Source organism: Macaca nemestrina, chromosome 17 (genome assembly GCF_043159975.1).
Source record: "Macaca nemestrina isolate mMacNem1 chromosome 17, mMacNem.hap1, whole genome shotgun sequence".
Taxonomy (NCBI): Eukaryota; Metazoa; Chordata; class Mammalia; order Primates; family Cercopithecidae; genus Macaca; species Macaca nemestrina.
The window spans coordinates 68296518-68319382 of record NC_092141.1 but is presented as its reverse complement, the minus strand read 5'-3'; the positions used below and the strand labels follow the sequence as shown (position 1 = coordinate 68319382).

Sequence of the window (22865 nt, the reverse complement as noted above, 5' to 3'; positions counted from 1 at the left end):
AGAACTAGGAAAATGGGAAGAAATTATTTGGCGGGTGTTCTAGATCTGATTTTTTTTTTTTTTTTAAGTTTCAGCCTATGGGAGGAAAAGAGGTACCTTTTAAAATAGAGATAGTTACATGTTTTCCCTCATCTAGGCTGTGTCACTCTTGGGTGCAAGGATATCATTGTTGGCTAGATTCATTCTGTATAATCATGTATCCTCTTGAGTGCTGGTAGATATTTTAATCCTGATTTTTCCCTAAAACATGAGTATTAAGAAATTATAATTCCTGGTTTAGAGAAACTGGAGAAATCACCCTTTTAAGGAAGAAACACTGGAAATCTCTGCTAACACCAAGATATTTAAGAGTGTACATAGTAGGTGCTCAACAAATTTATTGAATGAATGAGTGAATGGAAAAACTGGGAGAATCAAAAGTGAGCAGAAGCTCTCCATTTCTACTTCTGTCACAAACCACATTAAATTGTAAACAAGGCCCTTCTCCACTTCAGGCAGCAGATTGTCTAGAAGCTAAGGACGGCAATTTCTCTGACAAGACAAAGTAGATAGTTTATACCAGGGGTTGGCAAACTACTGCCCACGGGCCGAATTTGGCCCAGTCTGTTTTTGTATGGTGCAAACTAAAAATGATTTTTACTGTTTTTTTTTGTTTTTTTTTTTTTTGAGACAGAGTCTTGCTCTGTCACCCAGGCTGGAGTGCAGTGGCGCAATCTCAGCTCACTGCAAGCTCTGCCTCCCGGGTTCACGCCATTCTCCTGCCTCAGCCTCCCAAATAGCTGGGACTACAGGCGCCCACCACCACACCCGGCTAATTTTTTTGTATTTGTAGTAGAGACGGGGTTTCACTGTGTTAGCCAGGATGGTCTCGATCTCCTGACCTCGTGATCCACCCGCCTTGGCCTCCCAAAGTGCTGGGATTACAGGCGTGAGCCACCGCGCCTGGCCAATTTTTACATTTTTAAAGAGTTATAAAAGAAAAAATAATGTGGTCTGTAAAACCTAAAATATTTACTACCTGACCTGTTGGAGGAAAAGTTTGCCAATCTCTGTTTTATACCATTAACTATGAGATTAACAAAAACTTTTACCTTTGTGCAGAAGGTTAAGAAAAAAAGCATGGTTAAGGAAAAGGAGATGTGTTACCTGTTTATACACTCCTATAACCGTGGCATTGCAAAAAATAAAAATAACCACCTTTAAAAAAAATAAATCTTATTTAAATTGCTGTCTTCTGACTTATTTTGATTCCTTCTACTTACCCATGGAAATGAAATATGTGTGAGTAGTTACTTAGGAATGCGATGATTTTTATTTTATGCTTTGTTTAGATTAGCCCTATAACTTATATTCCACTAATGGAATCTCTTCCTAGAATCCATAAATTCCCCTTCTCAATTTTCCTTTTTGTGAAGTAGGAATTAGATCAGAAAGATTAGCATGTTTTTTGGAACATCAGGAAACTGGCTTTGAAGTCCTTTGAAGTACTATTACAGTCTTAGTCCTTTATGTGGTGGTAGTGATAGGGTATGATAGAGCCTATTTTAATTTAGTAATCCTTATTTTGGGATTTTGGGTTGTTCTCACCTTGATTTTTGTCACTGAAGTAGTCAGGTTATATCCACGGTCCCCTGAAGGGTACTTGTTTCAATTTGTTAGTAGTCAGTTCTTTCTTCTGGGACTCTACTATGTATGTCACAGTTAAGTATACTCTCAAACTAATGCTTAAACAGAAAAAAGAGGATCAACTCATTAGGCTTTGAGTTTAGTTATCCACTTGACTCAGGTGCTAATAAATCCTTTACATCTAAAATGTTCAGTATTGCAAAGGGCAAATTTTTTTGTTTGTTTTTTGAGACAGATCACTCTGTCACCCAGTCTGGAGTGCAGTGGCGCCATCTTGGCTCACTGCAACCTCCACTTTGCAGGTTCAAGCGATTCTCCTGCCTCAGCCTCCCAAGTAGCTGAGACTACAGGCAAGCACCACCACACCCAGCTAATTTTTTGTATTTTTAGTAGAGATGGGGTTTCACCGTGTTAGCCAGGATGGTCTCGATCTCCTGACCTCGTGATCCACCCACCTCAGCCTCCCAAAGTGTTGGGATTACAGGCGTGAACCACTGCGCCCAGCTGCAAAGGGCAAATTTTAAACAACCATATCTTCTATGGTAAGACTGAGTTTTAGGCCAGATTTTGGATTTCAGGCATAAATTCTCAACCCTCTAAAACTTTATAGTAGCAGATTATTCAAGTGAGAGGGACACTGATAACAACTCAAGGTAATTTTGCTTTTTCCATTAAAAAGAATTAGTACACCAAGTTCTTTTGGATTAGAAATGGCGGGAGCATCAGTTTTATCAGTTTTAATGCAAATTTTGTAAAAGTTTTGTAATGTTTTCATAGGTTATAATTCAGAAGTACAATGTTTTCATAGGTTGTAATTCAGAAATACAAGTACATAAGAACCATCTGTTAGAGATATGCCATTGAAAGGGACACCAACTAATTAAAAAATTATCTATTGGGTGATATGATTAACAATATTTAAAAGACTTTTGTTAAGTGTTTGGTTCTTATTCATGGACTGGTATTTCATTTCTGACCAGTATCATGTAAAAGCTTCCCTAAAATTTTTATTCTGGTTTACCTGGATTAGCATAAAGATAGAGCAAAAATTTCATCTTTGAAGGAGATCAGGTTAGATCCATGGATATCTGAATGGCATTGATTTATAAACCAACATTATTACTTGTGTGTTAATAGTGAAATCTAAAACAGTATAAGTTCTTAAATTCATTTAACTTTCTGATATGAGTGACTCTTAAGGTTAGAAACTAATATAAATTTAGAAAAATGAAACCAAATGTTTTCAACAAAGTAATTTATTTTTTTCCTGAGACTAAATTCAGTACAGTATTTGTTTTTATAACATCCAACATGTCTTATGTTAAACTTAACCACTTTCTATGCAGTGACTGTGGTGAGATGATCTATTTTATTTGACTACCCTCAGTGTAATTCATTTGGGTAGTTCTAAGGCATATCAGTGATCAAAATGTTTCTCCCTACAGTTACTCCTGCATTCTCAATCAGTTTCTTCTGCACATCATCTAAAGAAAATTTATGTGGTATGATTACACTCTTTTTTTAATACCAGAATTTCTAAAACTAAGAAAAACACTAACATTTAAAAATCAGTGTTTCTAGTCAAGGATATTTCAATTAAATTTCATCAGTACATTATAGTTTAACTCATGCTAGAAATGTTAAAACCCAAGATCTTCTGAGTCACATAATACCAACATTTCATATTAATGAATAAATTACTCAAGTTCTATACAAAGATACTAAGTGATGAGAAACAGAAAAAGCTTTCAATAGTTTTAAAAAAATACAGAAGCAAACTAATGAACACAACTACACAAAATATACACTAACCAATTGCAAGTTAAACTAGTTAGAGATTAACCTTTTAAAAAATACATTTTAGAACTTCGTGATACCCTCATAAAAGGCAGCAAACTAAGGGTATTAAAACAGTAGTCATTATTTCAGTTACTGTGTATCAAGTCTAAAAGATCCAGACAAAGGGAATGTTTTGTGATTCAATTTAAATAACTTTAAAATTGGAAACATTTAATAATTGATAATATAATTAAAAGTTAAAGAATATATACAAATGATCTGAATAGGTTTTATATTCAGTAACTTGCATGGTTTTTACACTGGCACTTTTATCATTAATTTAGGAGAATCAGATGCATTTCCCTCCATATACTTAGGCATTAAGATTTCAAATTTATAAATATGGTAGTATTTTAAATATTAAATTTTTACATGAATATTGGGTTTATCCATACTTTCCTTTGTTTCCCAGGTATTATCCAGTTTTGCAAGGAAAACACTTTTATATCACAATCAAAACTTGTCTTGGTTACTAGGCTGTAGCCATAATTGGGTTACAGTCACTTAGATTCATTATTTGGAATTATACCTAACTAAGACAGACCTAAATTAAACTTATCTCCTAGAAGAATTTCACATTTGCATTTACCTGCATGGCAGAATGGGTTTAAGCATATTTTAGCTGTTAGGAAATATTTAATTTACTTAAACTTGTTATCTGACTACTCAGAACTCTTGAGTAGTCAACTGTACCTTTGAGCTTACTTAAAACTATATCGGATTCACTTCAAATAGAAGATTTTTAAATAGAAGTTAGACTTCATTAAGGTATTGGTATTAACTTTAAATCTGAAAGAAAACATACTGAAAGTTTGACAAGTTCATTAAAAAATTTTTAGCATGTCTTGATATATTAGCTTTTTATTCTTCTTTCTGCTGTCATTTCCTTAATGTTTGTTTGTTTCACCTCTCTGGTTCATTGGATTGCTACTATTTATGCTTTCATGGACTTTATCTTCACAGTTTACTGTATCTTGTAAAGCCTTTACCACATCAGCTGTACTGGCTGTTTTTGGCAAGGTCATCTGCAGTGCACACCACAGAGTAGTGCGTGTTTTCCGAGTAGCCACACACATCTCTTTAATTGCTGAAGCAAGGGCAAAAACATCTGTAAAATAAACATTCAGGATAATTTCATATTAAATGCCATTTAAATATCTGTTAAATCTTACAAAACCCAGTGCTTTTGCTACTAAATGATCAAATGTTATTTTTGTAAAAAAAGGATGGTTATTGATTGAACCAAAGTCCTGTCCTTTATCATTAAAATATTTAAAATTATTGATACTTTATTTCTGACTTGTACAATAGTGACTATACTTTGAGTAGAACACAGACTATCTTAAAACAGTTATAATAGACAAAATTAATAAAATGGAAATACTTTTGGAGTGAATAATGTGGAGATTATTTACCAATTTATTCTGTAGATAAGTGTTAATTTTAGAAATCTAATCTTTCAACCTCAGAATCTGACTTTATCAATACCTAAATTATTGCACTGACTTATCACAAGAATATGCATCAATATTTGTACCTCTGTCATCTTGGCATCTAGGAACTCCTTGCCTTTGCCGATTGGAAGCATTAGCAATTTCATCCTTTCTACGTGACTGTACAATGTGAATAGACTCCAAGTGTCTATCAAGAGCAGTAGAGATATTGGCATGAAGAAGAGAACTCCGAAGACGTTCCATTTTGCCTAGTAAAGTCACAACCTGAGGGAAGCATTTTAAATTTTGATAAGACATGTCCTGCCCTTAACTTAAGTAAAAACAAATCTTCAGTGAAGCAGAATAGAGATGACAGCAATAATATTCATTCAATAAATCAAAGAATGCTTAGTGTCCTGACACCATGCTGGGGAAACAAAAATGGAAAGTGTTTTCTATCTACTTGTCTATGTTAATTCTAAAAATATGTGGCAGTTGATTACTGAAAAGCATCAATGAAAATGTTAAATATTCAAACGTTACCATGTCATTAACAGTGCAAATACAAGATCTGATACTGTTTTTGGCAAATAAGAGACCAGCCTGCAAACAGCATTGTTAGGAAGTATTGTAATCTAATGGAAAAAGTTTTGAGCTAAAAAGAGAAGTACTTGATTGATTAATCCTGACCTCAATAAGTCTTTAATTTTTCTGGGCCTCTAATGTTCCCTTTTTGGAAATCAGAAATATTCAGATAGTAATACTGACTAGTGATAGCTTTAAGGAATCCATAATACAGAAAATATTGATTTAAATTTACATTAAAATAATACAAAATGACTCCTGTAACTGTCAAAACTGCTAAAGAAAATTAGGATGCTTCTCAATCCTCTGGATAATGAAACTTAAAAAAAGGCACTGATATATTAGGTCAGTAGAGGGAGTATGTTTCATATGCCTAACTTGTTTCAAATTCTAAACTTGGAAAGTGTATGGAAAGATAACTTTTTGAATAATTGCAGTTTGAAGATCAAGTAAATACAACAATTGTCTTTGGGAGTTAAATGATTTAACAATTGATATTAGAACTTGGTATTCACTGATTGGAGAATATAAGGGGAAAAGGCTTTTCAAGAAACTAATGGCACTGGAATTAATGTTTCTCTAACCTCAAACTTGTATTAAGTTTCTTTGTAATAAGTCTATTCCGGATGTTAAATATTTTCCTCTCAACTGTGTATCAGCCAGATCCTTCAGGGGAAAACAAAACACTCCAAAAAAACCTCCAGGGAACTACTAATTATTTTTAAATAAGACAATCATTTTGAGCAAATGATAAAGAGTAAAGAAATGTGCAGATTGGGGCTGGGCACTGTAGCTCACACCTGTAATCCCAGCACTTTGGGGAGGCTGAGGCGGGCGGCTCATTTGAGATCAGGAGTTCGAGATCAGCCTGACCAACACGGTGAAACCCTATCTCTACTAAAAATACAAAAAATTAGTCGGGTGTGGTGGTGCATGCCTGTAATCTCAGCTATTTAGGAAGCTAAGGCAGGAGAATCGCTTGAACCCAGGAGGCAGAGGTTGCAGTGAGCCAGGATCTTGTCAGAGTGAGACTCTATCTCAAAAAAAGAAAAGTTTGCATAGGATGATTTTTAATAAAGTTTAAAAAGTATTTTTTTCAAAATTCTACAAAGCTAGCAAACTAGAAAATAGTAATTTTTAAACCCTCTGTTATTGAAATAATGCTGCTAAGTATGAATAAAATATATATATATTTTTTTGAGATAGGGTCCCACCCTGTCCCAGGCTGGCATGCAGTGGAATCATCTCATCTCACTGCAATCTCTGCCTCCCAGGCTCAAGTGATCCTCCCACCTAAGACTCCTGAGTAGCTGGGACTATAGGCACATGCCACCATGCCCAGCTAATTTTTGTAGAGAAAATAAAATTATTATAACAGGCATAAATACATCCTTCTAAATTAATGTGAAGCATAGGCAAAGCTGGGAAAAGTATATCACTATCCACAGTATGTCATCCTTTATTTCCTGGAAATGTATTACTGAGATAAAGAAATTTTAATTTGGAACAGTTTTTTTTTTTTTTAATAATAAAAGACTGAAGTTTTTATTAACATCTGGCTGTACCTCATGTTAGGCTCTGAATGTACCATAAATTCCATTGTACAGATTTACAAATTTGACTCATGTTCTAATTCCTAAAATGGTTTTATTCAATCATAGAGGTAATCCATTTGGCTGCATTTTTTCCCCAGGAATCTTTATCAAATTTTATTTGGAAAACTAAGTTTTTAAGAGAGGAAGGTCAAAAAAGGAAAAGTTTACCTACCCTAAGTTGCTTAGAAAATTCTGAAATTACAAAGAATAGGAATAATCATTAAATTACAAAATGACTTAACATGAGGATTCTTACAACATTTGACTTGAAATAATATCCTGCTTTGCCAAAACAAAAGTATTTTGTTGGCTGAGCGTGGTGGCTCACACCTGTAATCCCAGCACTTTGGGAGGCTGAGGCGGGTGGATTGCTTGAGCTCAGAAGTTTGAGACCAACCTGGGCAACATGGCAAATCCTGTCTCTATAAAAAATACAAAAATTAGCTGTGCGTGGTAGTGTGCATCTGTAGTCCCAGCTATTTGGGGGCTTAGGCAGGAGGATCTTGTGAACCCAGAAGGTCAAGGCTAAAGTGAGCGTAGATCATGCCACTGTACTCTAGCCTGGGTGACAAAGAGACCCTGCCTCAAAAAGAAAAAAAAAAAAAGGAAAGATGATAATTCCCTGTTACCATCTTATGTAAGCACAGTTTGCTCATCAAGCTAGAAAACAAATGTGACAAAGAAATGAGACTTTCTCCATAAATAATACTCAAAATGGTTTTTGCTTTAAAAAAAATTATTTCAGTTGAAGATTAGCTCCACTGCCAATTTGAGCTTCAAGAAGAACCATTTAAATTATGAAAATTACTTTTTAAATGATTGAGTGAGACTATTTTCCCTTTCCTATTTTTTTTTTTTTTTTTTTTTTTGAGACAAGGTCTTGCTCTGTTGCCCAGCTTGGAATGCAATGGTATGGTTATGGCTCACTGTAGCCCTGACCTCCCAGGCTCAACCTATCCTCCCATTTCAGCCTCCTGAGTAGCACAAGCATGCGCCACCATGTCCAGCTAATTTTTAATTTTTAGTAGAGACAGGGTCTCCCTATGTTGCCTAGGATGGTCTCAAACTCCTGGGCTCAAGTGATTCTCCCACCTCCACTTCCCAAAGTGCTGGTATTACAGGTGTGAGCCACTGCACCCAGCCCCTTTCCTAAATATTATAGTTCTAGGAACAAACATGGAAAAAATATATTTCAGAGAGTTAGATGTAAATGTGATTTAAAAACCCTTCAAAGTTCTAAAACTTGATGAGAGTTTTATTTATTTATTTATTTATTGAGATGAAGTCTCGCTCTGTCACTCAGGTTGGAGTGCAGTGGCATGATCTTGGCTCACTGCAACCTCCACCTCCTGAGTTTAAGTGATTCTCCTGCCTCAGCCTCCCGAGTAGCTGGGACTACAGGCACATGCCACCACCCCCAGCTAATTTTTGTATTTTTAGTAGAGATGGGGTTTCACCATAATGGCCAGGCTGGTCTTGAACTCCTGACCTCAGGTGATCTGCCCGCCTTGGCCTCCCAAAGTGCTGGGACTACAGGAGTGAGTCACCATGCCTGGCCTGAAATTTTAACAAAATTTAACAAAATATCCATCCACTGTTATCTGTTTTTACAGCTTACTCTGGCTTGTTCTCGAAGTTCATCCACAATTAAGCGATCAACTCTAGATGGGTTGGAGGTCAGCCTTGGAATTGGAGTGTTGTTAGTACTGGATACTTTTTTTCCAGGATAATTCTTGGCAAGGGCTAATTCAGTCTGTAAAAAATTACATACTTTTAAAAAATTATATACTTTTTAGAATTTTCTAAATATGATTCGACCATGAATAATAGTTTTCATAAGCCTAATAAATAGAGTATTACCACTTTAAATGAAAATTCTGTTTTGGTATCAAAAGGCAACAAATGTAAACCACAATACCACAGTATTTTTCTATCTTTTTTTTGAGAGTCTCGCTCTGTTGCCCAGGCTAGAGTGCAGTGGCACAGTCTTGGCTCACTGCAACCTCCGTTTCCCGGGTTCAAGTGATTCTCCTGTCTCAGCCTCCCAAGTAGCTGGGATTACAGGTGCCTGCTACCATGCCCGGCTAATTTTTTGTATTTTTAGTAGAGAATGGGTTTCACCATGTTGGCCAGGCTGGTCTCCAACTCCTGACCTTGTGATCCGCCCGCCTTGGCCTCCCAAAGTGTTGGGATTACAGGCGTGAGCCACGGCGCCCAACTATCATCTTAATACAAATAGAATACCTGAGTATACAAACAGGTTAACACTAAAAAAATTAAAAGAAATAAACTTATAACCACTAAGGGGGTAAAAAAATCTACTTCAGGGCAAGTCAACTTAAAATAACAATAACTTTAAAATATCAAGCATTTTTCGTCTTCATTTATTTAAGCTTCCCATTGGCCAACCCCATCCATTTTTAGTTTTTAAGTAACCCACTTAATTCCTTACAGTCATGAACTTATAGCAAATCCTGGACATTATAGAATTCAGCTCAGAAATAAGGCAAGTTGGCTGGGTGCAGTGGCTCACACCTGTAATCCCAGCACTTGGGACATCAAGGTGGGAGGATTGCTTGAGGCCAGGGGTTTGAGACCACCGTGGGGAACATAGTGAAACCCAATGTCTACAAAAAATTAAAATTACCTAGGCATGGTGGCATGTGCCTGTAGCACTAGCTACTCAGGAGGCTGAGGAGGAAGGATTGCTTGAGCCCAGGAGTTTGGTTACAGTAAACTATGATTGTGCCACCGTACTCCAGCCTGGGCAACAGAGCGAGACTCTGTCTCTTTAAAACAACAACAAATAAAGCAAAAAGAAATAAGGCAAGTACTCTTAAACTACACTAAGGTAAACAGAATGAAGACAGGCAAAAGGAACATACTGTTACTCCTAAATGGTTAACTTTGTGTTACCTTTTTTCTCTCTTTTTCTAACGCTCTCCATTGTTCATAGCACTCTTCTAGACGAATATGAAGTTCACTGGCTGGTCCACTACGGGTTTTAATTGGTCTTTGAAATCCAAAAGTTGGCACGAGACCAGAAAAAGAATTATCACCATACATCATATCATTAAAATAAGGGTACAAATGGCTTAAGTCATCATAAGAAAATAAGTCATAGGAATCCAACAGTGGAACAACTGAATGGCCAAATGGGTGGGTGGATCTTAGGGGAAACCCATTTGAACCAAGTTGTTGAAAACCCTGATTATGCCTTAAGTCTCCCATCATATAATTATTAGAAAAGCATGACGCTTGTGTGCGATTCACACGGCTATTAATACTGTCTCCACCTCTCGTTCTGTGGCTATTAGAATGACCCTGTGACTCCAGTAGATTTTGGTATGTATTTTGTGATAAGCCATCTAAATGCTTTGAACCTTCCTCAGGATCATAATGTCCACTCTGGGGCTTGGCTTGAAAATTATGTTTGTTTACATTTTCAATTATTCCATACTGCTGAGCTGAATAGTTATCACAAAATCCATTTGGCTGCTTTATTTTTTTATCTGTAACCAATTCAAAGAGATTTTCTTCTCCAGGCTTTGTTAGTCCTTCTATGTGATTGACAGATTGGATTCTTTCTGCACCATTGTAACTAAAATCAAAACTAGAAAATGCTGAAGGGTTTTCTTGGCAATACTTCTGAAATAAATTGCTATTTGGGGTTAAGTTTGTGGATGATAGTTGGGGGAAATCTGAAGAATGGTTAGAACCTTTTGAAGCTGCACTTAAATGACTATTTAATTTCATCAAGTTACCTTGATTTCGATAAGGAATAGGAGTGTTATTTTTTGTTTGAACATTCATCCAAGTTGGTCTGTTTAAATTGATACCTCCTGAAGATGTTGCTGAGTTTGATAATAAATTCACTGATTTAAAATACTCAGAATTTGGGGGATCAGGTTTAGCAAACTGTTGCTTTTCTGTGACGTTAGCAAAATCATTAGCGGGACAAGCTGTGTGAGGTTTTAGTCCATATTCTGAGGTTAAGCCAAAATCAGCAGTGAATGCTGCTTCCTTTGCAAACTGTTTCTCTGTCAGATGTGGAGTAGTTTTTGGAAATGTGAAATTCTGCTGGTCAGGGATTGTCTCCTCCATTTTTTTCTGATTTGCTGGTTTAACCTGAAATAGCTTTGTGTAGGTATCTGCTTCTACAGTTGGTGTTTCAGGTGTGCCATTGGCTAATTTTTTGCTATCTTGGACACTAAAATTTGAACATTTATTAAGCTTAGCCTTATTAGGATGAACATATTCTGGGTATCTACAATAATCTACATTTTCATTGTATCTATTAAATTGAGAAAGAAACATCTCTGCCCTTTTTTGCTGTAATGGTGCTTCAAGACCTTTAGTACATATTCTGTCCCTTCCATAAGGGTAAATATCAACTCCTGATTCTTTCATGATGTCAGACAGACCAGTTTGTGGTGTAAAACAGTTTTTGATAAATGGATATTCTTGGAATGTTGTCTTAGCTGTATCATTTGTCTGCATATTGTGACAGTTAGAATGATCACTTCGTGAGGGGTACATCCATTGTTCTTCAAGGTCTAAACCAGTAAATCCATGATAAAGTTCATCTATTTTTTGTTGTGGTGTGAGATTACTGTTATGCAGGTATTGCTTTTCCATTGCTGACATAGATTCACCACTATAAAAAGCTTGCTGAGAGATGGCTGTATCTATTGGCCTTTTGGTTTCTGTTAAGAGGTCATGGTGATCTGCAAATCTGCTTGTGTTCACTGGCCAAACTGACTTTAAATTGGAGGAGCAGGTCCTAGAACAAATAAATATATTTAATTACAACTTAGGTTTTAAAGACTTTATTTCCTCAGTGGAAGAGGGAGAAAAGGTCTTCAAAAACATTTATCTTGCCCCATGTCACCATTCTCTAATCCCTTTCAACTCTGCTTTCAACCATTAGCTCCAGATAATTATCTATCACATGAAATGTGCTATATGTTATATAAATATGCATTTTATTTTTTTTTAATTTATTTTTATTTTTTTGAGACGGAGTCTCGCTCTGTCGCCCAGGCTGGAGTGCAGTGGCCAGATCTCAGCTCACTGCAAGCTCCGCCTCTCGGGTTTATGCCATTCTCCTGCCTCAGCCTCCCGAGTAGTTGGGACTACAGGCACCCGCCACCGCGCCCGGCTAGTTTTTTTGGTATTTTTTTTAGTAGAGATGGGGTTTCACCGTGTTAGCCAGGATGGTCTCGATCTCCTGACCTCGTGATCCGCCCGTCTCGGCCTCCCAAAGTGCTGGGATTACAGGCTTGAGCCACCGCGCCCGGCCAAATATGCATTTTAATGTCTTCACTGTACTTTCCCAAGAGACAATAACTAAGGCCTAATATGTGACTTCATGGTCTTAGATGATTTATCTATAGTAAGCAGAAAATAAGTTTTTCCTTTGCTAAGGTTATTATATAAAAGCATTGTTGACCACAGTTTTTTTTTTTTAATGAAAAAAGATGTGTTTTGCTTAAACTCTGTGAAATTAAAATATTTTAATTGATTATATGTGTGCTACATACTTCCCTATTTATGAAATAGGATATTTGCATAATATGGCTTCCACACTCAAATAAAACAATTAAAACATTAAAAAATTTTCTAACACATGAATAAAATCCATATGTATTTCTGTATAGTAGTAATGAGTTTTATTCTTTGGGATCTATGTGTAAAAGCTCCCTTGAATTTGTATTCTTTAAGCCAATCTTTAGTTCATTCATGAACTCAAGGGAAATAGCTCTGAATTATACAAGAATAATTTTTCAATAAAAGTCCTTACACAAAACCTTAGACTGAACTTCCAATTGTATAGCAAATACTTCAGCAAAATCAAGTCTCCTTGAAACAATATTTGAATTAAGATATCTAGTGTCAGATGATCCACTATTAAGTAAAAATAAAAGTTAATAAACAGGGTAATCTAGTGTATGTTAGTTTAAAAGCCTGTTATATACTATATAGATTATATACTAACCCTTCAGCAAAGTATGGCTGTGACTTATCTTGTTCTTCCAAAATGTTAGACACAAGTCCATATAAGTCTGTTTCACTGCCATAGTCATTTCTTTCTGTTTGAATCCTAAAAATAAATGAATTTGTGCTGAAATACAATACATTGATTACTCTTTCCAGACTTATCCTACCTTACCATTTTTATCTATAAAATATTTGGACTGAATCTACACCATCATTTCAAATAAAGAAGAGACTAGAACTCAAGAATATTTTCTTTTCCACATAAATATTTTATGTGGAAATGTCTTTTCCAAATAATATTTCTCCTTCATTTCAAATCCTATATCTAACTTACAGTGTATGCTTACCTCTTATTTCTCCACAACACATGCTTTTCATTTTAGGTGACCAAGATATAAATCTCTCATCTATGATGTCACAGACATGATTGGTATCATAGCTGCTCCTGAAAGCAAGTCTTGTCCTATTATATATCATTCCATCAACACCTGCTCAGCTTCCTCATTTGCAGTTTGAAAACCATATGAACCTGATGCACTATTTTTGTGACTCTATACTAAATACTGGATAAAAAAGTGAAATGTGATATGGTCATCCTAGACACCATAGCAATTTTGCAGTTGTTCCTTACATGTAACAGATTTGGGAGCCATCCTTAATCCTTGCAAAGCATGACTGGATGGAGTTCCTTATATCCCAGAAATCCACCTAGTAACTGATACTGACTAAATACAAAATGTAAAAACCACAAGCACATGGAAGATTGGTACCTTTTACCTGTTACAGTTTTTGGGTAATTTCTTCCTAGAAGTAATACAGGTTGAGTATTCCTTATCCAAAATGCTTGGGATTAGAGGTGTTTTGGATTTCAGGTTTTTTTCTTGGATTCTGGAAATATGCATTATACTTCAAATATATAATGTATATTTGTGTATTTGGTTGAACATCCCTGATCCAAAATCTGAAATGCTCCAATGAGTATTTGTTTTGAGCATCATGTCAGCAAAAAGTTTTGGATTTTGGATCAGTTTGGATTTTGGATTTTCAGATTGGGATGCTCAACCTGTACGTTTGTTTGTTTGTTTATTTATTTTTGAGATGGAGTGTCACTCTGTTCCCCAGGCTGCAGTGCGCAGTCTCTGCTCACTGCAACCTCCGCCTCCCAGGTTCAAGCGATTCTCCTGCCTCAGCCTCCCAAGTAGCTGGGACTACAAGCGCGTGCCACCACGCCTGGCTAATTTTTTTTGTATTTTCAGTAGAGACAGGGTTTCACCATGTTGGTCAGGCTGGTCTCGAACTCCTGACCTTGTGATCTGCCCACCTTGGCTTCCCAAAGTGCTGGGATTACAGGCATGAGCCACTGCTCCCAGCCCTGTACGTTGCTTTATAATAAATTATAACTTCCTGTTTTTTCATATTTCAACATTTCATAGTGTTGGGATATTTTAGAAATAAAATACCTTATATTTGCATAACACTCATATTTAATTGATCTTTATAACACTGGAAGGGTAAGCATTAGTAATCTTTTGTTATTATCTGTTGAATAAATGAATGATCATTTGAGATATTAAGAAACTTGTATTTTGCAAGGGTATATGACTTGCCAAACTACTTCATACTTGCTAAATAGTCTGCCTATAAGTCCAATACCTTTTCTACTACATGTGTTATCTCATAAAAGTTCAATATAAAAGCTTTTTTGTGTAATTATGTATTAGTATATATCTAAAAAAATATTCAATGTAATGTATACCAAATTGCTAGCAGCTGTTATTGGGTGGTGGGGGAGAAGGTTAAGATAGACTTTCACTTTTCTTGATACATATTTCTGAAAAGTTTGAATTTTTTCACTGGATCTTAGCCAAAAGCTGAGAAGAAATAGGCTTGAATTTTTTCAATAGCATATATCAACTTTAAAAATATTTTTGTTTTTTGTAGAATTATGTATTATATGGACTTTCTAATAAAATCATTATTTTAGAGAATTTGCCAAGAATTTTAATTTTTAACACTTTTCTAATAAATAGAAATAACTATTTCCTGATTAGGCTAAAGATGCATCAGCCGCTATAAATAGCTCCCATACATAATTAAAGATAGATGTCACTCCCTTAGGGCTCCTCTTTGTAATAGGCTCCCATAATATCCTAGTTATCGTCATCATTGTCATTATCATCATCATCATCATTATCATCATCATCATCATCAAGATTATAAAGGCAAGGATAATATTTGCCATGTTTAAATTCTGGTATCCCCCATAGAAAAGCATCTGATGTACAGGGGGCCCTTATTATTTGTGGAATTGAACAGAAAAATAATTTAAAATATCTTATGTTTGATAAAACCCTGTTTGTTCTGTAGTTGTGAAGGAAAAAATTGGAAAATTTAGAACTGGATGACAAAAACATCTAAAAGTTTTAACTCATTCATATAAGTCATCTTTAGAAAGAAGAACTTAAGATTTATGCACTAAATGTTCCCACTAATGAATTTTTTTAAGTAATAACGTGGCTGGGCAGAGGCTCATGCCTGTAATTCCAGCACTTTGGGAGGCCAAGGTGGGAGGATGCTTTGAGACCAGGAGTTCAAGACCAGCCTAGGCAACAAAGTGAGACCTCGTTTCTTAAAAAGAAAAGGAAACAAAAGTTTTTTTTTTTTTTTTTTTTTTTTGAGACGGAGTCTCGCTCTGTCACCCAGGCTGGAGTGCAGTGGCCGGATCTCAGCTCACTGCAAGCTCCTCCTCTCGGGTTCACGCCATTCTCCTGCCTCAGCCTCCCGAGTAGCTGGGACTACAGGCACCCGCCACTTCGCCCGGCTAGTTTTTTGCATTTTTTAGTAGAGACGGGGTTTCACCGTATTAGCCAGGATGGTCTCGATCTCCTGACCTCATGATCCGCCCGTCTCGGCCTCCCAAAGTGCTGGGATTACAGGCTTGAGCCACCGCGCCCGGCCTGGAAACAAAAGTTTTTAAAGTTAGCTGACCACCGTGGTGCATACCTGTAGTCCCAGCTACTGTGGAGGCTGAGGGAGGAGGATGGCTTGAGCCCAGGAGTTCAAAGTTGCAGTGAGTCATGATCTCGCCACTGCCCTCCAGACTGGGTGACAGAGCGAGACCGTGTCTCAACAAAACAAAACACCATAAAAACTATACACAAATAACTGCCCAGTTTACACTTTCCTAAAAGTATGAAAAACCTAGAATGCCACAACAGTAAAATGCTGATGTAGGGAACAGAGAGCAAATAAACCTCAGTTCCTATGTAATTAAATTTAAAATTACCTCAATTACCCTGAGAAATGAATTAATTTACCTGTTCTTTATATTGATCTGAGAATTAGAAGGTTGTTTAATATCATCTCCGTAAGTAGACCATGGTGCACAGAAAAGTGAAGAATCTACAGAACTTGAATATTCTGTTGAAGAAAATGGAGTATAGGTCTGCCTTAGGTCTACATTGTCTTCACTCTGAAAGTTTTAAGAAATGTTTATCAGATACATCAAAACTTCATTTGTTATAGAATATTAGAAAAATAAGAAAGCAGGGGAAATAACACAGGTGTAAGAGTTGGGAGAATTACATTCAAATGTAGACTTAGTGACTTAAGCTTACTTTATACCAGGGATTGGCAAACTTTTTCTGCAAAAGGCCAAATAGTAAATATTTTAGGCTTAGCTGGCCATTAAGGTTGCTGTCAAAACTCTTCAACTCTAATGCTGCAGCACTAAATCGAACATAGACAATAAACAAATGGGTTTGGCTGCACTGCAATAAAACTTTATTTACAAAACAGGCATTGGGCAGATCTGGCTCCTTGTTGCTGGTCCGTGGCATAAAATACTTACAATTACTATACTTTTTTGTAATTCTTTGAATAGATAAGCATTATGTGGATACTAGCAATGTTATTTTTAATAAATTATATATAAAATTCAGTCTTGGGGCCAGGCGCGGTGGCTCACGCCTGTAATCCCAGCACTTTGGGAGGCCGAGGTGGGCGGATCATGAGGTCAGGAGATGAGACCATCCTGGCTAAACCCCGTCTCTACTAAAAATACAAAAAATTAGCCAGGCGTGGTGGTGGGAGCCTGTAATCCCAGCTACTTGGGAGGCTGAGGCAGGAGAATGGTGTGAACCCGGGAGGGGAAGCTTGCAGTGAGCCGAGATTGCGCCACTGCACTCCAGCCTGGGCAACAGAGCAAGACTCCGTGTCAAAAATAAATAAATAAATAAAATTCAGTCTTAATGTCCCCAATCTCTGAAAAAAGTTAATGTATATTTATATAGAATTTTACACTATTCAAAGAAATTTCACATGTATTATCATATTCAGTAAACCTTGTGACATGAGTATTATCTTACTTTAAAAACAAGGAAACTGAGGCTGCAAGTCACTCAGCCAATATGTAACAAATCTAAAACCAAAATTCAAGGTCTTCTTCCTTCTAGTCCCGGGGCTTTTATACAGTATCTTTTTTGTTTGTTTGTTTTTTGGAGACAAGAGTCTCACTCTGTCGCCCAGGCTGGAGTACAGTGGCGAGATCTTGGTTCACTGCAACCTCTGCCTCCCAGGTTGAAGCGATTCTCCTGCCTTAGCCTCCCAAGTAGCTGGAATTACAGGCACCTGCCACCATGTCTGGCTAATTTTTGTATTTTCGGTAGAGTTTTAGGATTTCACCATGTTGGCCAGGCTGCTCTCGAATCCTGACCTCAAGTGATCTGCCCGCCTTGGGCCTTCCAAAGTGTTGGGATTACAGGCGTGAGCCATTGCACGCAGCCTCGGTGAATGCTTCTATAATGAAATTGAGTAAACAAAAAGTTTGGGTGTTAAGTTTCTTTTTTTTTTTTTTTTTCTGTTAATAGAGATGGGGTCTCGCTGTGTTGCCCAGGCTGGTCTTAAACTCCTGGCCTCAAGTGATCCTCCTGCCTTGGCTTCCCAAAGTGCTGGGATTACAGGTGTGAGTCACTTTGCCAGGCCTTGGGTTTTAAGATTTTAATGATTCAAACCCTGAAGGACCGTGTAGGGAAAGTGAATTTAACAAACAAAAAAAGATTAAGCTAATTTATACATTGTTTATTCTAGAAAATGCTTCCTTAAAGAAGACAGAAAGTATAAATTCAAAATTTTTAACTCTCCAGATAAGGAACTATTAAAACCTGAGATGCAATAACTATAAATACCCAGACATAAACACAATGAAAATAGTATTTTCTTCTAAATACAGAAGAGATATAATTCTGGCCGGGCGCAGTGGCTCACACCCGTAATCCCAGCACTTTGGGAGGCCTAGGTGTGCAGATCACCTGAGGTCAGGAGTTCAACTCCTGACCAACATGGTGAAACCCCGTTTCTACAAAAATACAAAAATTAGCCGGGCGTGGTGGCAGGTGCCTGTAATCCCAGCTACTCTAGAGGCTGAGGCAGGAGAGTCACTTGAACCCGAAAGGCGGAGGTTGCAATGAGCCAAGATTGAGCCACTGTACTCCAGCCTAGGCGACAGAGACAGACTCTGTCAAAAAAGAAAGGAAAGAAAGGAAAGAAAGGAAAGAAAGGAAAGAAAGGAAAGAAAGGAAGGAAGGAAGGAAGGAAGAGAAAGAGAGACAGAAAAAGAGAAAAAGAGAGAAAGAGAGAGAAAAGAGATAATTCTGGCTAAAAGTATTTTCTAATTGCTTTTATTCTGATAATATTTCTAAATTTTTGTTCCTAACAGATATGATCACTGAAAAACATTTAAACTATACAACCATGTTATATGATACCAACAAAATGTGAACATTAAGAATTACCTTCCAATCATCCATCTTAAAGAATCTAAAAATATTTTACAACCATTTGTTCAAGTTCTGGTTATGATTCTATTTAAAATCCACACATTATAATTTTTCTGTGTATAGTTTATATTACAACTATTCTCAAGCTAAGGAAATGGAAACACAGAAGGCATTTTGCTGAGAGCTAAAACTAAAAACTACCTTCCCAGAATTTGTTGGTTAGCAGAAACTTTTACAAAGGCTTTTTATCTTTCTTTCCTAATTTTATCCCTTGAGTTCTAAAGTTATCATCATAGGCCCACTCTTACTGTGTGAAGTATCCAAAGTGACATAAATAATTGTTCATCTTTTTGAAATAGTTGCTTAAACAAAAGGAACATTTTCAGATTATGTAATGTCAAATGAGTAAACAGTATTTGAAATTAAAAATATTTGGGGAGTATTCTTTCAAGTACATTTTACATTTTAAAGCAAATTTTGAATATTACAAATAAAAATCATTTTAAAAGATTGACTTAACTTTTGTATTCTTGGGTTAAAACAACTAAAGTAATGTGGTGGATTCAAACATAATTATACTTGAAATATCTGCATCCCTTTCGTTAACAGAGGCCAGGAAATATGCAAATATTTGAGTGGCATATTAACTGGATTAACTTAAAAATGTATCACTTATATCCTTAACATACTTAAAACAATGAACTGAAATTAAATCCAAGTAAATTTTAGTCCGGATGTAAACACTGCAGAGAGCAGTGGAACTATGGTCTGGGTTCCACTTGAGCTTTGACATTTAGGGCACAAATCAAGCTCTCTGAGGCTCAGTTTCTCAATCTGTACAGTGGCATAATAATATACAAGTTTCTTAGTGTAGATTAAATAAAATAATTTATTTCTAGATACTGTTATAATTCAAAGTACAACAATATCAACAATGATGTCCTGGTTAAATAATTTCAAATGAAAATTACTTACATTACCCAAGCTTTATTTCCTTTGATTAATAAATCTAAATGTATTGGTGATGTAAGTGGTAGCATGTAATTTAAGACATTGTTGAAACCAGAAAATAAAGGAGTAAAGTGAAATTTTCACCTTTAAATTATCAAAAATATGTCTGTACCAACTTGCAATAAATGCCTGAAGGAAAAAAGTATATTTTGATCTTACTAAATAAGTGGATTTTCTTACATTGCTGGCCTCATGTTATGCTGAGGACAAGATGGAAACAAATCAATGAAAAATCTTATTCCTTGTTTTCTTTTTTCTTTTCTTTTCTTTTCTTTTTTTTTTTTTTTTTGAGAGGGAGTCTTGCTCTGTCACCCAGGTTGGAGTGCAGTGGCATGATCTTGGCTCACTGCAACCTCCACCTCCCTGGTTCAAGATTCTGCCGCTTCAGTCTCCCAAGCAGCTGGGATTACAGGTGCCTGCCACCACACCTGGCTGATTTTTGTATTTTTAGTAGAGATGGGGTTTCACCATATTGGCCAGGCTGGTCTTGAACTCCCGAACTCAGGTGATCCACCCGCCTTGGCCTCCCAAAGTGCTGGGATTACAGGCATGAGCCACCCCGCCCGGCCTTAACTTGTTTTCAAAGCAAAGTATATATTCTGAAAACACTGTATTTAAAAGATTGTAGCTGGGCGCAGTGGCTCACACCTGTAATCCCAGCACTTTGGGAGGTCCAGGCGGGAGGATCATGAGGTCAGGAGATCAAGACATACTGGCTAACACGGTGAAACCCCGTGTCTACTAAAAATACAAAAAATTAGCCGGGCGTGATGCCGGGTGCCTGTAGTCCCAGCTACTTGGGAGGCTGAGGCAGAAGAATGGCGTGAACCCTGGAGGTGGAGCTTGCAGTGAGCCAAGATCGTGCCACTGCACTCCAGCCTGGGTGACAGAGCAAGACTCCGTCCCAAAAAAGGAAAAAAAAAAAAAAAAAAGATTGTTACTGGGCTGGGCGCAGTGGCCTGAAATCCTAGCACTTTGGGAGGCCGAGGCGGAAGCATGGCTGGAGCCCAGGAGTTCGAGACCAGCCCGGGGAATATGGCGAAACCCTGTCTCTAAAAACAACATAAAAATTAGCCGGGCATGATGGCAGGTGCCTGTAATCCCAGCTACTCGGGAGGCTGAGACGGAAGAACTGTTTGAACCGGGGAGACAGAGGTTACTGTGATCCGAGATCGCGCCACTGCACTCCAGCCTGGGCAACAGAACGAGACTCCGTCTCAAAAAACAAAATAAAACGGCCTGACGCGGTGGTTCATGCCTGTAATCCCAGCACTTTGGGAGGCCAAGGTGCGCGGATCACCTCAAGTCGGGAGTTCGAGACCAGCCTGACCAAAATGGAGAAACCCCGTCTCTACTAAAAATACAAAATTAGCCAGGCGTGGTGGCGCATGCCCGCAATCCCAGCTACTCGGGAGGCTGAGGCAGGAGAATAGCTTGAGCCCGGGAGGCGGAGGTTGCAGTGAGCCGAGATCACGCCACTGCACTCCAGTCTGGGCAACAAGAGCAAAACTCCATCTCAAAAAGCAAAACAAAACAAAACAAAAAAGTGCAGCCGGGCGTGGTGGCGCGCGCCTCAGGAAGCTGAGGCACAAGAATCGCTTCAGCCCGGCTGGCGAAGGTTGCAGTGAGCCGAGATGGCGCCACTGCACTCCAGCCTGGGAGACAGAGCAAAACCCTGTCTCAAAAAAAAAAAAAAAAAAGAAAAAAGAAAAAGAAAAAAAAGGTTGTCTCCGGTTTTCTTTTCTTTAACTGTGGAGCCACTAAACCCCTATGAATCGGAGGCTCGAGTAAATTAATTTGAGAACAAATTGTGTAACAGGGGCGGAGTTTAACAGGGGCGGAGTTTACTCAAGGACCTGCGATTTGTAGCAATCGTAGAAGGAAGCGGAGCCAGTCAACATCACGCTGCCGAAGACATCGGTTAACCTGTTGCCGGCGTCGGCGCCGAGGTTCCAGCAGCGATTCGCACCTCCAGGGAACGCGACTTTGGGCTGCAGCACGCGGGAACAGGAAATATCAGAAAGTGGTCACGAGGGTGACGCCGGAGCTGAAACGGCCCGACACCTGTCCCACCTAGGCCGTTCGGCTCAATTCCGAACCCTCTCAGAGGACACGAATTTGGGGGCCCGCGCTTCCAGCCTCGGGATTCTCACTCTTCCCTCGGGCCCCCTGAGTGCCACCCCGAGGGGCGCCCCTCCCCGGCCACCGCCTCAGCGCGACGGCTGCCTCCCGGGAATCGCGGCGACCCCTGAGTGCCGACCCCGAGGCGCGCCCCTCCCCGGCCACCGCCTCAGCGCGACGGCTGCCTCCCGGGAATCGCGGCGACCCCTGAGTGCCGACCCCGAGGCGCGCCCCTCCCCGGCCACCGCCTCAGCGCGACGGCTGCCTCCCGGGAATCGCGGCGACCCCTGAGTGCCGACCCCGAGGCGCGCCCCTCCCCGGCCACCGCCTCAGCGCGACGGCTGCCTCCCGGGAATCGCGGCGACCCCTGAGTGCCGACCCCGAGGCGCGCCCCTCCCCGGCCACCGCCTCAGCGCGACGGCTGCCTCCCGGGAATCGCGGCGACCCGGGCTCCGTCCGGCCCGTCCACTCAGCCCGCGCCGCGCCCCCCGCCCGCCCGCCCCGTCCGGGCTCCCCACCGACGACCCGCCTCTGCCGCCCCGTCTGGGGACGCGTCCCCTCCTCAGCCTCTCCTCCTTGTCGCCTCTTGCAAGCCTGGCCGCCCCCTGGACCCTGCCCTTCCCCATCCGTTACCTCAAGTCCTTCCTCCCTCAGGCCTGAGGGGTGAGGGCGCGGGCAGGTGTCTCCACGTCTCACCTCCATGGGGCCCCCCCAGCCTCTCCCGGACTAGGCACAGCTCCTGGGGTACGGGGGTGAGGGGGGGCGTCCAGGCCCGGCTCCCTCAGCCCGCACCCCGCCGTCTCCGCAGCCGCTTCCGCCGCCCGGGCGCTGCCTGAAGCCAGTCTACGGGTGGGGGGGGGGCCGGAGCGGGGAGGGAG

At 39.1% G+C, this 22865-nt stretch overlaps 1 protein-coding gene across 1 annotated transcript; it reads right to left on the bottom strand.

Annotated features, from left to right (window-relative positions):
* Window positions 1-4313: 4313 nt before the first annotated feature.
* LOC105469611 (meiosis specific with coiled-coil domain) lies at window positions 4314-22836 on the bottom strand. Its single transcript, XM_071083263.1, has 8 exons — window positions 22621-22836; window positions 21723-21857; window positions 16396-16550; window positions 13077-13181; window positions 9995-11861; window positions 8697-8831; window positions 5003-5183; window positions 4314-4573 (listed from the first exon to the last, which is right to left on the bottom strand). The coding sequence occupies exons 1-8, from the start codon at window positions 22687-22689 to the stop codon at window positions 4353-4355; spliced, it is 2868 nt and encodes a 955-aa protein (XP_070939364.1). The 5' UTR covers window positions 22690-22836; the 3' UTR covers window positions 4314-4352.
* Window positions 22837-22865: the final 29 nt, after the last annotated feature.